Source organism: Nuphar pumila, chromosome 13, assembly GCF_984573655.1.
Source record: "Nuphar pumila chromosome 13, dmNupPumi1.hap1.1, whole genome shotgun sequence".
NCBI lineage: Eukaryota > Viridiplantae > Streptophyta > Magnoliopsida > Nymphaeales > Nymphaeaceae > Nuphar > Nuphar pumila.
The window spans coordinates 46,075,372-46,091,507 of NC_143261.1; the positions used below are offsets into that span (position 1 = coordinate 46,075,372).

General features: G+C 46.2%; 1 protein-coding gene across 1 annotated transcript in view; it reads right to left on the reverse strand.

The window, feature by feature from the left end:
- Positions 1-16,136, reverse strand: part of ARP8 (actin-related protein 8) — a 133,843-nt gene that overhangs the window by 49,357 nt on the left and 68,350 nt on the right. The window contains exons 3-7 of the mRNA XM_089985238.1: positions 15,834-15,904; positions 13,881-13,948; positions 1,501-1,562; positions 1,131-1,228; positions 396-477 (exon numbers count right to left, since the gene is read on the reverse strand). Of these exons, the coding sequence (XP_089841364.1) occupies positions 396-477; positions 1,131-1,228; positions 1,501-1,562; positions 13,881-13,948; positions 15,834-15,904 (381 nt within the window). The remainder of the gene's footprint in view (positions 1-395; positions 478-1,130; positions 1,229-1,500; positions 1,563-13,880; positions 13,949-15,833; positions 15,905-16,136) is intronic.

Below are 16,136 nucleotides of genomic sequence, written 5' to 3' on the forward strand. Positions count from 1 at the left end.
TGAGAATACTGAGGTGCCTGACCATTAAGTTCATGGATGCATATGAAGTGAAGTGAATAGATATTTTACACTCTCCTAGGCGTGATATCTTGAAATTTTCTTTTTCACTGTTCAAAATGAACCTTGAAATAGGATCTAAATAGCAAGGTGGTGCAATATCTCCAGTACCAAGAACATAAACACCCTCAAAAACTGTTTAAAAGGTCACATGCTCCTGACTAGAAATAGGTAATAGGATCAAATATTCTTCATTTCAGTAATTTCCTTTTTCCATTCTAGGTGCCAAATATAAATAGTTCATGGAACTAAGGACCTAGTCACTGAGAGCTTAAAAGACATATCATAAAGATGACTTGAAGATGTGAATGTCTTGGAGAGTTCGGGTCTTAACTTACTTGGAACAACTGAGGTGGCTTGGAAACCAATGTTAATAACAATCCCTGAAGTGCATCTTGCAGCGTACAAAGCCAACACAGCCTACAAGGAAATTTTAGAATTTCTTTGAGAACATGTACAAATATAATATAAAAAAAAGTTATTTTACATGTTCACACATAAAATTCAAGAATAAGTTTTTCAGTATGAGAATTAAAACAAAGCTCCTTATAAGCACATGAAGAAGTAACATGATAGACACCGTTAGACTTGGTTCTGCATGAAATCTGAATAAAATGAACTAACATGAAGTTTATTGAGGGGTCAACCTCCTTCAAACTACTCATGTTTAATCACCAATACAATACTCTCCAAACAGAAGAAAGAAACTACTCTCCAAATAAGGGTGAATATCTGAGTGTAACCCACTCTAGAAAAGTTTTTTAATTATCTACAATTTTGACAGTTAGTTCAGTACTTCAGTTGATTGGATAGGTGATTGAACATTTCTGTCTGTCCTGCCCAATATAGACAAGGCTATTTGTCCCTTACAACACAGCAAAATGCCATCAAACTCATGAAATTACAAAAATTCCAGATGAAGTGAGGTAATATCTTGTAATTGAGGAAGTGTGCTTTAGTCTATGGAGCAAAATAATTGCTAAACTATGAGATACATGAACCAGAAAAGATTTTTCGTATTGACATCAAAGTGGAACCTAGTGAGGAAACAATAATATACTAAAAAAGATAACCTGATCAACAGCACAAACAGCAGGCACATTCATATCAAACAAGACTGAGTACATAGTCTGCAGCAATTGTCCTCTTGCAGCTTTGGCAGAATCAGTATCTGAAAGATGATAGCCAGAGAACAATTTAAGAGAATGACTACAAGTACAGATATTTATAGAAAAAAATAATGAAATTCAAATGCATGTTAATAGTGATTTCTAGGGACGAAAATTTAGCAAATCAGCTTTCAGTACTGGCCGGTTTCTCTTGTACCCAAGCTTGCAGTTAATTACCAATCTTGGATAAAATTACAATTTTTAATGCTACTAAATATCTAGTTTATTCCCAAAATAAACATTTTCAGTGATTGAAAAAGAGGAGAATGCTAACCATCACAATGACAGATAGGGACGGATACAACAATTGGTCGAGCAGATGGTTTGGCCTGCATTCTGAAAAGAGAAACTATAAAAATTATAAATCATAGGGAAAGAGAAAACAGCATGTGCAAATATATGCCTGAACATTTATGCAGAAGCACTGTTAGAATACCGGTATAGCAAAACAATCTTTACAAAGCCAACCATCACAAGAAAATGGTGCACCTATGGAAGAACGCAAATGAAGATCAATCCATATAATAAGCTGGATATGGCATCTTTCCTGAATCAATATGACTAATTAGATATGCTTGCTTTACTCTTTGGAGTTTGGATTTCTTTTGTTCTCTTGTAATGGTCAAAAGTAATATGCAGATGAAGTTCCAAGACAGTACATTCCGTGCTGCATTAATAGCTAGTTGGTGAAACATCACTACCCTAACTGAATGGTCGGTGTGGATATGTCAAGGGGAAATTGAGACGTCATGGAACACTAAAGAAATTCACTAATGGGTCGTTTGTTTTACCCAATTTACACATGAAAATGGGGGTTTACATATGAAACCTTCCATTTTCATATACAGGTCAACAAACATGCCAACTCCATTTTCCTGTGGGGCCCACAGTCATCATGGGTTTCTTTTCATGTTGACCATGCATTTACTATGTAAATCCATACACACACACCCCCTGTGTAACACCCCAAAATTTCAAGTTTGCAAACCTTTCGAAAAAAAAAAAGACAAGAGACTAAAAAGGAATCTCTTCATCTCAGAGATGATTTACGAAATCAGCGGAAGACTATACTTTTATTAATTTCAGAAAGGCAAGCTGACAACTTTGAGCGCGTTAGCTAAAAGAACCAAAACGCACAACACATGCTACTTGCGGACACTTGGAAAAGCCACTTTCATTTAAGAAGTTCTCCAAATAGTACAAAATTAGGATCTCCCAAGGAAAATCCGTTACAAAACCCCAAACAACAGGACGCGAGCTAAGAGCAGGAAGAAGAACGTCTTGGAGCCATCTAGCCATCGCGCCATCGCCTGTGGTGTACCTAATCATCACCTGTACCCATAGAATGGGTTAGTTTCACGAAAAACTAGTAGGCGCACAAGAGAGACTACAAGGATCTGAATTATGTAATTTAATTCAGTAAGTTACACAGTTTAAAGCAAATATGCAGTTAAACATGTAAGCAATGCATGCAGATAACCAGTGCAAACGCGTAAGTAGTGCAAGCGAATACGTAGTGCAAGTGAATAAGTAGTGCAACGAATCAGTAGTGCAAGCAAGTCGGTGGTGCAAGCGAGTCAGTAGTGCAACGAATCAGTAGTGCAGCGAATCAGTAGTGCAACGAATCAGTAGTGCAGCGAATCAGTAGTGCAAGCGAGTCAGTAGTGCAGCGAATCAGTAGTGCAAGCGAGTCAGTAGTGCAGCGAATCAGTAGTGCAGCGAATCAGTAGTGCAACGAATCAGTAGTGCAGCGAATCAGTAGTGCAACGAATCTCACGGCCCAGCAACCAAAGTGAACAGACTTTATGTTCCGATATTACTGGCCTGCGGGTACGCGCAGGCAAAACATAGAAACAACTGAGACTAGTTCGGGCGTCTATTATTCTATGTATTTTCAATAACCCGAATAGCTAGTTGAGTCCGCTCCAAAGGGGACGGCTTTAGCCGAGAGAGGATTCCCCAGAGGCTGAAAAGCAGTGCCACGGATGCATCCAACTTCTGCAGAAGTGTTAAGCTAACTATTGTAGCCCCTTTCCCCTAACTCCAATGACTGGGGAGGCCGGATCTTTGCCCGTGGGGTGGTTGTTAACAACCTGTCCATTGGAGTTTTTGTACCGATCTGTCCTCTCCCTTGACAGACAACCAGAAGCGAACGGGTGCGTTAGGGGTTGCTTAACTAACGACCCATTCTATGTTGTGGTCTTTAAACCACTCGAGCATCTTGCCTGTGAAGGCGAATGTGAGGCCATTTATGTGATTACAACAGTTTGCATTTAGCGTTGTTCGAGGTCGCACGACCGTCTCATCCGATCATCGCAGTACTAGACGTGTCGTGCACGACTATAAGTACTCTACGATAAAGGGGGTATAGCTCCTCAATAGAAGCCTCAACAGGAGTGTTTCACAAAGATGTAAAGTTTATCAACTTTACTCTATCTTTTGAAACAGCAGTACCTTGTGCCAACATGATGCATGTGATTATCTCGAATCACATCCGCTATCGGGGTATCTACATGTCTCGCATGACTCGATACCGGCCTCGATAGACGAGATACGGGTTTCTCAACAGAACACCCGCTAAGAAGTTCGCTCGCTCCCGACTAAACTCTTGTCGCAAGAGGGAGAGTGGTAAATGCTCCTTGCATCCTCCACGAGGATGCCCTTAAGGCATCCGCAAAGAGCAAGAACCTGCACGTCATCTGCAACAGCCAGGCAATACCAACACGTATGCAAAAGCAAGAGGCTAGGCGCAGAGCGCGACGGCAAGGTAAAGGGCAAGGATTTGCGAAACCGCATCCTTGAGTGAAGTGGATACTCGTATAAATATATACATATATATATATATATATATTCAATGGTCGCTTTTAGTTCAATTGAACTTAATTCAAATATCCAAGTCTTCCGTGCAATTTTCCCCTACCTTGGAGGGTTACGAGCTTGCTGACGTCTGCGGACGTACACGATTGACGGCTCGGGTCGCGGAGCGCGAGTGGGATCCGTCGTAGCTGCAAATATGCGATATTAACAAGCAAACTCTGACAAAAGCAAAAGCAAGGCAAAGACTCGACTTTTCCGATACATAGGGTTGGGGCCAACCGTCCCAATTGACTCGAAAAGAAGATCAAAAGACTCTAGCTGCCAAAAGAGGGGTGTAGTCAAATGCGAACAGATGACTCACGCTACTAGGAATTCCTCGTTGGAGACCAACAATTGTAATGATCTGTCCCCATCACGATATAGCTTCCAAAGATTCCCCGGGCTTGTCGGCCAAGGGTATCGGCTTGCGCACAAAGGGCAGGGGGCCATCGGCCCCTGCTGGCAACAAAAAGGCAGGGGCCATCGGCCCCTGCTGGCATAACAAAAGGCAAGGGCCATCGGCCCCTGCTGGCATAATAAAAAGGCAGTGGCCGATGGCCCCTGCTGGCATAATAAAAAGGCAGGGGCCGATGGCCCCTGCTGACAAACTAAAAAGGCAGGGGCCATGGGCCCCTGCTGGCATAATAAAAAGGCAGGGGCCGATGGCCCCTGCTGGCATAATAAAAAGGCAGGGGCCGATGGCCCCTGCTGGCATAATAAAAAGGCAGGGGCCGATGGCCCCTGCTGGTACAATAAAAAGGGGCAAGGAGGAGGGGCTCGGCCCCTCCCCTGCCGTAACAAAAAAAACAGGGAGGAGGGGCTCGGCCCCTCCCCTACCGAAACGGAGAGCAGGGAGGGGTGTCGTGCCCCTCCCCTGCTAAAAGGGGGCAAAGGGAGGGGGTTTGACCCCTCCCGTGGCCACACAGAGAAATGAGGGAGAGAGAGAGAAGAGACGGAGAGGGAAAAAAGGGAGAAAGAAGAAGCGATGGCGTACCAGGGGGTTTTCGGAGGAACTCGCCGAAGAGGAGCTCGCCGGAAGGAAAAGGGGGGGGGTCGCCGATGTCGGTGGCGGCGGCTGTCGGGGGTCGCCGGCGTCGGTGACCGTGGACGAGCGAGAGAGGGAAACGGAGAGACAGAGAGCGAGTGGCGGTGAGGGGGGTTTCGTAACCCTCCTCCCGCCTGCCTCGCTGTCTTTTAATGACAGCGAGGGGCGGTGGCCCGGGTCGGGTCCGGGTCGGATCCGGATCCGGCCCAAACCAAATTTTTTTTTTTTTTTTTTGATATTACATCCTACCCTCCTTAAAATAATTTCGTCCGCGAAATTTCTATAGCATAAATTGGTCAAAATACAAGTCGGGGTATTTATCCCTGATATCCGACTCAAGCTCCCATGTACATTCACTAATTCCATGGTGTTGCCAACGTACTTTTACAAGAGAAATCGTCTTCGATCTGAGCACTTGGTCTCGACGATCAACGATTGCTACTGGTCTTTCCTCGAACGTCAAGTCCTTATGGATATCCACATCATCATAATGAATGATGTGCGATGGGTCGTGAACATATCTTCTCAGCATGGATACGTGAAAGACGTTGTGAATCTGAGCGTACTGAGGAGGCAGCGCAACGCGGTAAGCCGCCTCGCCGATCCGATCCAGGATCTCAAAAGGTCCGACGAATCGCGGACTCAGCTTTCCCTTTTTCCCGAACCGGAAGACGCTCTTGGTAGGAGATACCTTAACAAAAACCATATCTCCTGTTGAGAACACGAGCTCTCTACGTCGACGATCGGCGTAACACTTCTGCCGACTTTGCGCGGTACGCAGACGTTCCCTGATCATCTGCACTTGCTGAGTATAGTGCTGTAGCACTATAGGTGAATCTAGCATCCGTTCACCAACCTCATCCCAGTAAACGGGTGATCGACAAGGCTTCCCGTACAAGGCTTCGTAAGGGGCCATACCGATACTGGCATGGTAACTATTATTGTACGCGAATTCTGCCAACCCAGTATGAGAGTCCCATTCTCCCCTCCAGTCCAACATGCACGCTCGCAGCATGTCTTCCAAAGTCTGAATCGTGCGTTCAGATTGTCCATCAGTCTGAGGGTGGAAGGCAGTGCTGAATTTTAGCTTTGTGCCCAAGGCCAACTGCAGCTGCCCCCAAAACCTAGAGGTGAACCTCGGGTCACGATCGGAGATGATTGACACAGGAACACCGTGCAATCTCACAATCTCCCTGACATAGAGGTCTGCCAAGCTATCCAGTGACTGACTGAGCCGTATAGGGAGGAAATGCGCCGATTTAGTGAGTCGATCCACGATCACCCAAATCGCATCGTGTTTCCTCCGCGTCCTCGGCAAACCGACGATGAAGTCCATCGTGATGTCCTCCCACTTCCATTGTGGAATCTCCATTTGCTGCACCACTCCGCCTGGTCGTTGGTGCTCGATCTTAACCTGTTGGCAAGTCAAGCACTTCGAAACGTACTCGGCTACGTCCCGCTTCATTCCGTTCCACCAATATCTGCGCTGCAAATCTTTGAACATCTTTGTGCCGCCCGGGTGGATCATGTACTTGGACTTGTGGGCCTCAGTGAGAATCTCATCTCTCAAAAAAGGATCTTCTGGCACCCAGAGACGATCCTTACGCCATACACCTCCTTCCTCACTCAGTCGGAAGGGGGTATCGGCCCGCTGCGCTAGAGCCTTCAGCTTATCATACTGCGCATCGATCTTCTGATTGACAAAGATCTTTGACAATAGCTCAGGCTGAGCTACCATGCTGGAAAGACTGATCGAAACTGGAGTGACCACAAACGGTTCCCACGATATCAGATCCTCGACCAGCTTCCACCCCGCAAACAACAAATTTACGGAAACGCTGGGAGACTTGCGGCTCAGAGCGTCGGCCACAACGTTCGCTTTTCCTGGGTGGTAGGACAAGGTAAAGTCGTAATCCTTGAGGAATTCCAGCCAACGTCGCTGCCTCATATTCAGCTCCTTCTGCGAGAACAAAAATTTTAGGCTCTTATGATCTGTAAAAGCCTCGAACCGCTCCCCATACAAATAGTGCCGCCATATCTTCAATGCGAAGACTACCGCTGCTAACTCCAAATCATGAGTCGGGTAATTCTTCTCATGTATTTTAAGTTGGCGCGATGCATAGGCGATCACTCTATCGTTCTGCATTAAGACGCAACCCAAACCTGTCCCGGAAGCGTCTGTGTAAATCACGAAGCCGCCTTGACCCGAAGGTAAGGCCAAAATGGGAGCAGTCGTAAGACGTTCCTTTAACCTCTGAAAACTGCTCTCACACATGTCGTCCCACACGAACCTAGCTTCTTTCTTCAGGAGCTGCGTCAAGGGTAGAAAGATCTTAGAAAAGTCCTGGATAAATCCTCGGTAATACCCAGCTAATCCAAGAAAACTCCGAATGTCACGAACATTCCTCGGTTGCTGCCAACTGAGTACAGCCTCAACTTTCGCTGGATCCACGGACACACCTTCCTTGGAGATGACATGTCCCAAAAACATTATCTCCTCGAGCCAAAACTCGCACTTAGAGTACTTAGCGAACAACCGCTCCTTTCGCAAGGTTTCGAGAATAACTCTCAAGTGCTCACGATGTTGCTCCCAGCTATCTGAATACACCAAGATGTCGTCGATGAACACGATCACGAAGGTGTCCAAAAAGGGTTTGAACACCCTATTCATGAGATCCATGAACGCTGCAGGAGCGTTAGTGAGTCCAAAGGGCATAACCGTAAATTCGTAATGCCCATACCTGGTCCGGAAGGCCGTCTTGGAGATATCATCTCCCTTAATTCTGAGTTGATGGTACCCAGATCTAAGGTCGATCTTTGAGAAGATCCTGGCCCTCTGCAACTGATCGAACAGATCCTCGATGCGCGGCAACGGGTACTTATTCTTTATTGTCGCCTGGTTAAGCATCCGATAATCGATGCACAACCGCAATGATCCGTCCTTCTTTTTCACGAACAAGACGGGAGCTCCCCAGGGCGAGACACTGGGGCGAATGAATCCCTGATCCATCAACTCCTGCAACTGCTTCTTGAGCTCTGCGAGCTCGGCTGGCGCCATCCGATATGGAGCCTTAGAAATTGGCGCAGTACCCGGCAGCAACTCGATGCTGAACTGCACCTCGCGAGGTGGAGGAAGGCCTGGCAGTTCCTCCGGGAAGACGTCTGGGAAATCTCGAACAATCTCCAAGTCTCCCATCGGGACTTGCGTCGGCCCGGACTGGATGACACTGACCAAAAAGGCAGTGCATCCCTTCCTCAGGTAGCTCTGCGCCTTCAACGACGAAATCAACTTGCTCGCCCGAACGGGTTTCAGGATCTTGAATTCCATCTTGGGCATTCCTGGTGGAGATAAAACAATCCTACTATCTCGGCAGAAAATCTTGGCATGATACTTGTGCAGCCAATCCATGCCTAGGATGACGTCAAATTCTGTCATCACTAGCAGGATAGCACAAGCCGGTAAATGCCGATCTGCTAAGACTACGTCCAACTCTGGTACGTAGGCCGCACAAATGGTATTTTTCCCAATCGGGTTATACACTTCAAGAGTATTATGCAAGGGTTTTACAGGTATGTGCAAACACTCGGCAAAATTTACCGAAATAAAAGAGTGTGTGGCACCACAATCAAAAAGCACAAAGGCCGCTTGGTTAGCGACAAAAAGGGTACCTTGCACTAGGTCGCCCTTGGTCAACTGCTCAGCCTTGGCTGAGTAGACACGTCCCGGCGCCCTCTTTTGACCGCTCGTCGGTGGTGGTGGCGACTGATACTGCTGTTGCGGCAGTGGCGGCCGAGGGAGCAAAGGTGCTCCGCTGGTCTGCCTGGAATCATCAGCCGCCTTTTTGCGGCAATCACGGACGTAGTGGCCCATCTTGCCACAATACAGGCATCCGCCTGTGTCGAGCGGGCACGCCTGCCCAAAGTGAGATCGCTGGCATCTGGGGCATACGCTGCCAGCCTGCTGCCTGGCTGGAGGATTGCCCTGTGGCCGCTGACGCTTCGAAGGAGGATATCGTTTCCTTCCTCCTTCGCTCTTTACAGGAAGGAACGGTCGTTTGCCTGAGTCGCCGGAAGGTGTCTTCGGCTCACCACCCGTAGCGGGTGGCCTCCTGCCCTGAGCACTCTTAGTGCGCTCCCATGCTTCACTCAGAACGGTAGCGGCAGCAACTGCCGCAGAGAAGGTCGAGGGCATGCTCGTTAGGACCCGATGCATGAGTCCCTCCTTCAGCCCCCGAACAAACTTTCCTGCTCGCTCGCGATCATCCGCGAACAGGTTAGGGCAGTAGGGTTCCAAACTCTGGAATTTGGCGATGTAATCCGTCAAACTCGAATTGCCCTGGCAGAGCTCCAAGAACTCCACCTTCTTCTTCTCCCTTGCGTGAGGTGGGAAGTAGTTCTCCAAGAAAGCCTTCCTGAAAGCTTCCCAAGGAATGGGCGAAATTCCCGAAAACTGCACACCCCGCGCCATGTCCCACCAACTGCGGGCATTCCCCTTCAGCCTGAAGGTCCCGAAAAGCGTCTTCTTGTCATCGGGTACTGACAAGACCTCGTACACTCGTTCTACCTCCTTCACCCAGTTATCAGCCATATCTGGGTCGGGCTTGCCGTCGAAGGTCGGGGGGTCAAGCTTCAGAAATTTCTCATACGTCACTGCGGTATGCGGGATCGGCTCAGGAACGGGCGCTGGTTCCCTTTGGGAACGAATTTGGTCTCGCATAGCCGCTGCCAGGGAACCCAGGGAATCCATCACGAATCCCCGCTGATCTGACCATTCGTCAGCAGACCCTTCGTTCGAGTTCCTTGCCATCCTTGGAGTAAACAAGGAATACCCATAATTAGAAATTTTAGGAAACTCAAAACAAGCAAAAACATAAGTACTATTCATGTTTAACATGAGTAGTTTATGAAACCCCAACAATGCTGGTATACACACAAAACACGTCAAGCCACTTAACTTAACAATGCCTTGAGCACCTACTAAGCAAGAGGAAAAGTATACTCACAGTGCGATGCGGATGCCCAATGGTCAAGAATCCTTGCTTCCCTTAGCTCTGATACCAAGTTGTAACACCCCAAAATTTCAAGCTTGCAAACCTTTCGAAAAAAAAAAAGACAAGAGACTAAAAAGGAATCTCTTCATCTCAGAGATGATTTACGAAATCAGCGGAAGACTATACTTTTATTAATTTCAGAAAGGCAAGCTGACAACTTTGAGCGCGTTAGCTAAAAGAACCAAAACGCACAACACATGCTACTTGCGGACACTTGGAAAAGCCACTTTCATTTAAGAAGTTCTCCAAATAGTACAAAATTAGGATCTCCCAAGGAAAATCCGTTACAAAACCCCAAACAACAGGACGCGAGCTAAGAGCAGGAAGAAGAACGTCTTGGAGCCATCTAGCCATCGCGCCATCGCCTGTGGTGTACCTAATCATCACCTGTACCCATAGAATGGGTTAGTTTCACGAAAAACTAGTAGGCGCACAAGAGAGACTACAAGGATCTGAATTATGTAATTTAATTCAGTAAGTTACACAGTTTAAAGCAAATATGCAGTTAAACATGTAAGCAATGCATGCAGATAACCAGTGCAAACGCGTAAGTAGTGCAAGCGAATACGTAGTGCAAGTGAATAAGTAGTGCAACGAATCAGTAGTGCAAGCAAGTCGGTGGTGCAAGCGAGTCAGTAGTGCAACGAATCAGTAGTGCAGCGAATCAGTAGTGCAACGAATCAGTAGTGCAACGAATCAGTAGTGCAGCGAATCAGTAGTGCAAGCGAGTCAGTAGTGCAGCGAATCAGTAGTGCAAGCGAGTCAGTAGTGCAGCGAATCAGTAGTGCAGCGAATCAGTAGTGCAACGAATCAGTAGTGCAGCGAATCAGTAGTGCAACGAATCTCACGGCCCAGCAACCAAAGTGAACAGACTTTATGTTCCGATATTACTGGCCTGCGGGTACGCGCAGGCAAAACATAGAAACAACTGAGACTAGTTCGGGCGTCTATTATTCTATGTATTTTCAATAACCCGAATAGCTAGTTGAGTCCGCTCCAAAGGGGACGGCTTTTGCCGAGAGAGGATTCCCCAGAGGCTGAAAAGCAGTGCCACGGATGCATCCAACTTCTGCAGAAGTGTTAAGCTAACTATTGTAGCCCCTTTCCCCTAACTCCAATGACTGGGGAGGCCGGATCTTTGCCCGTGGGGTGGTTGTTAACAACCTGTCCATTGGAGTTTTTGTACCGATCTGTCCTCTCCCTTGACAGACAACCAGAAGCGAACGGGTGCGTTAGGGGTTGCTTAACTAACGACCCATTCTATGCTGTGGTCTTTAAACCACTCGAGCATCTTGCCTGTGAAGGCGAATGTGAGGCCATTTATGTGATTACAACAGTTTGCATTTAGCGTTGTTCGAGGTCGCACGACCATCTCATCCGATCATCGTAGTACTAGACGTGTCGTGCACGACTATAAGTACTCTACGATAAAGGGGGTATAGCTCCTCAATAGAAGCCTCAACAGGAGTGTTTCACAAAGATGTAAAGTTTATCAACTTTACTCTATCTTTTGAAACAGCAGTACCTTGTGCCAACATGATGCATGTGATTATCTCGAATCACATCCGCTATCGGGGTATCTACATGTCTCGCATGACTCGATACCGGCCTCGATAGACGAGATACGGGTTTCTCAACAGAACACCCGCTAAGAAGTTCGCTCGCTCCCGACTAAACTCTTGTCGCAAGAGGGAGAGTGGTAAATGCTCCTTGCATCCTCCACGAGGATGCCCTTAAGGCATCCGCAAAGAGCAAGAACCTGCACGTCATCTGCAACAGCCAGGCAATACCAACACGTATGCAAAAGCAAGAGGCTAGGCGCAGAGCGCGACGGCAAGGTAAAGGGCAAGGATTTGCGAAACCGCATCCTTGAGTGAAGTGGATACTCGTATAAATATATACATATATATATATATATATATATATATATTCAATGGTCGCTTTTAGTTCAATTGAACTTAATTCAAATATCCAAGTCTTCCGTGCAATTTTCCCCTACCTTGGAGGGTTACGAGCTTGCTGACGTCTGCGGACGTACACGATTGACGGCTCGGGTCGCGGAGCGCGAGTGGGATCCGTCGTAGCTGCAAATATGCGATATTAACAAGCAAACTCTGACAAAAGCAAAAGCAAGGCAAAGACTCGACTTTTCCGATACATAGGGTTGGGGCCAACCGTCCCAATTGACTCGAAAAGAAGATGGGGCAGGATCAAAAGACTCTAGCTGCCAAAAGAGGGGTGTAGTCAAATGCGAACAGATGACTCACGCTACTAGGAATTCCTCGTTGGAGACCAACAATTGTAATGATCTGTCCCCATCACGATATAGCTTCCAAAGATTCCCCGGGCTTGTCGGCCAAGGGTATCGGCTTGCGCACAAAGGGCAGGGGGCCATCGGCCCCTGCTGGCAACAAAAAGGCAGGGGCCATCGGCCCCTGCTGGCATAACAAAAGGCAAGGGCCATCGGCCCCTGCTGGCATAATAAAAAGGCAGTGGCCGATGGCCCCTGCTGGCATAATAAAAAGGCAGGGGCCGATGGCCCCTGCTGACAAACTAAAAAGGCAGGGGCCATGGGCCCCTGCTGGCACAAACAAAAGGCAGGGGCCGATGGCCCCTGCTGGCATAACAAAAGGCAAGGGCCATCGGCCCCTGCTGGCATAATAAAAAGGCAGGGGCCGATGGCCCCTGCTGGCATAATAAAAAGGCAGGGGCCGATGGCCCCTGCTGGCATAATAAAAAGGCAGGGGCCGATGGCCCCTGCTGGTACAATAAAAAGGGGCAAGGAGGAGGGGCTCGGCCCCTCCCCTGCCGTAACAAAAAAAACAGGGAGGAGGGGCTCGGCCCCTCCCCTACCGAAACGGAGAGCAGGGAGGGGTGTCGTGCCCCTCCCCTGCTAAAAGGGGGCAAAGGGAGGGGGTTTGACCCCTCCCGTGGCCACACAGAGAAATGAGGGAGAGAGAGAGAAGAGACGGAGAGGGAAAAAAGGGAGAAAGAAGAAGCGATGGCGTACCAGGGGGTTTTCGGAGGAACTCGCCGAAGAGGAGCTCGCCGGAAGGAAAAGGGGGGGGGGGTCGCCGATGTCGGTGGCGGCGGCTGTCGGGGGTCGCCGGCGTCGGTGACCGTGGACGAGCGAGAGAGGGAAACGGAGAGACAGAGAGCGAGTGGCGGTGAGGGGGGGTTTCGTAACCCTCCTCCCGCCTGCCTCGCTGTCTTTTAATGACAGCGAGGGGCGGTGGCCCGGGTCGGGTCCGGGTCGGATCCGGATCCGGCCCAAACCAAATTTTTTTTTTTTTTTTTTTGATATTACACCCTGTGAATGGATTTACATATGCATTTTTTTCACACATGGGATGGCTTTCCCATGGAGTTTTTTCTTATTGGTGGGAATGAGACAAACGACCCCTAAAAGTTTGAATGATCTGACAGAATATTTTATCAAAATGATTAGACTAGCAATCAAATGAATGAAGAACAATAAATGTGTCCCATCCATAATTCCATATGTAATAAAAACACGACTAAGCATAAATATGGCTCACATAGTATGGTCTAACAACTTATAATTTATGAAATCTAAATGAAGTAAATATAAGAAATAACTATTTTAGAGTGAATATAAATTTGCATCTTTTTTCTACAAAAAGCACACTTCCTACAAGGATAGTAGAAATTTAGCATATCTACATTAGGCACTTTACAAACCTCTTGTAGATTGTTGAAAAAAAATGCCTGAGTGATGAATATGTTGGGGCCTCAATGTTGCCAAATTCCTGCGATCAAACTACCTTTTAGTAGATATATACATTTTGACTTATATCATTTGGATTGAGAAACAAAATCATGTCTTTATAATGATAACTATATTTGGGAATAAAATAAGATTACAGATGTCTAGGCATGAGGTAAAGAAATTAAAGACATGGAAATTTAAGAGATGGACAGGTATTAATACAGATATATCATGTGTGGTACATCACTTTGCAGGGAAAAAAACTATTACCAGCTGAGCCAGGTAGATGAGCGAGCATAAGCAACAAACCAGCAAGAAGTCATCACAATTGAAATCCCAGGGCAATGCATACAGATAAACATTACCAGCTGAACCAGGTAGATGAGCGAGCATAAGCAACAAACCAGCAAGAAGTCATCACAATTGAAATCCCAGGGCAATGCATACAGATAAACAACACGAAACAAGGCAGAGGGATTCGGTATTTTTTATCAAATAAGTAGACAAGCACTCTTACGGATCACTGTGTGTTTAAGCTATTTTAGGCCAAAAAGCAGAATTTGACCAGGTGGCAGTTTGCATGCTTCAGATCAGGTTCCTAGTCTAATATTTTATTCTCATAACACAACTCCTTTTTCTTCCAAGTAGTTAGGAATGGTCATATGAAAACAAGAGTCACTGGAGCATGCTACTTTAGAAGTGCAAGCTGGAAAAGAAATTGTTTTCACAGAACACAACCAATTTCCCTTGAAAGCACTTGTCCTTTTGCAAAATGTCTGATATTTACCATTTATAAGCTGTCAAAGGTAACATAGAATTCAACAGGCCATTAGACTTTATACCTCTGTGCAGCCAAGGAAAGTGATGAAGACAGTTTCATTGCATAACTTAAACAAAACCGTGAGCACGATGACAGGTAGTGATGTGCACTGAACCAGGCTACCCATGGCCCAGCCTGGTAAAAAATAGACACAAGTCAGGCCGGGCCACACCAGCCCGTGTCCTCTTATAGAAAACAGGTGTGGCCTGTGGCTCAATTGTTTTGGGCCAGGCCTGAACCATGGTTTTGGACCCTGGTAGGGCCCAAACTGGGCCTAGGCCCAGCCTGTTGCCCAGATCTATTGGCAAGGAACATAGAATAAAAAGAGAGAAAAACCTAGAATCGATTGGTTTAAGAATTTTCTAAAATAACCAAACTAGAAATCAATGATAACATGTAGACAAACAAATGAATCAAATTTATAGTAGCATGAAAAACAGGAAATGGAGACCTAGCCTTCAGTGGGAAGCGTTCTGAATGTAGAGTGTTGAGGTAAAAAGAAATAGAGTAAACATTTCAATATTCAACTTTCCCAAAGGATTACTGAAGTTAACGTACGTCAACAACACAGTTTTGAGTTTGACTATTCAAAATCAACCAAAACAGGGTTTAGGTGTCACTGTAGCATCATACCAACCTCAAACTTTACTTTTTGCCGTACTTAAGAGTTTCAGTACCATATTATCCTCATACCAATATATTGAAAATGTGTACTTGAAAATGCCAACATGCACATGTCACCGCTCGAACTTCTGGCTGCTGGTGCTAGGTACTTCCGGTAGCTTCAAGTATAGCATCTATAGATATACTAGCTAATGTATAGGACACACGGCTTGTCTCTATAAATATTTTATACCTTTCACATTTTTATGTATATTTTAGTGGAGCTCTTAATTTTCAGTGTGTACATTATGCATGTATTGTGTGTATATGTGCAATATAGACAACTGAGCCACACCTTCACACCCTTCTTTTGTAAAACACTCATGGTGTACCAGATGCACCTGTTTCATACCACATACAAGCACCCATGCCAATGACACATAGACACTGCCTAACAAGGTTTATCTTACCAGCAAGCTAACCAACCAGAAAACATCATTACCATAAAAGTAGCTGCACGTGCAGATGGACGTGAATATTTGCTCCAACCATATTTGCAATATCCTGACCCACCTGTACATATATTACAACTTACAAATTAACATTAAACTGTAAGAAATAATTGCACTGTTAACAGCATCTCAGAAGGGGGAAAGAAAATTGATTAAGGCACTGATGCTGCTCATTTTGCAGAAAATTTTGATCTAGAACATAAAAGGCCATTCCAATTTATTCTTTCAGGGGCAGCATGCAGTCAATGACAGAATGAATGGCTATAGACTAGTAATTCCTCAAGAACTCACAT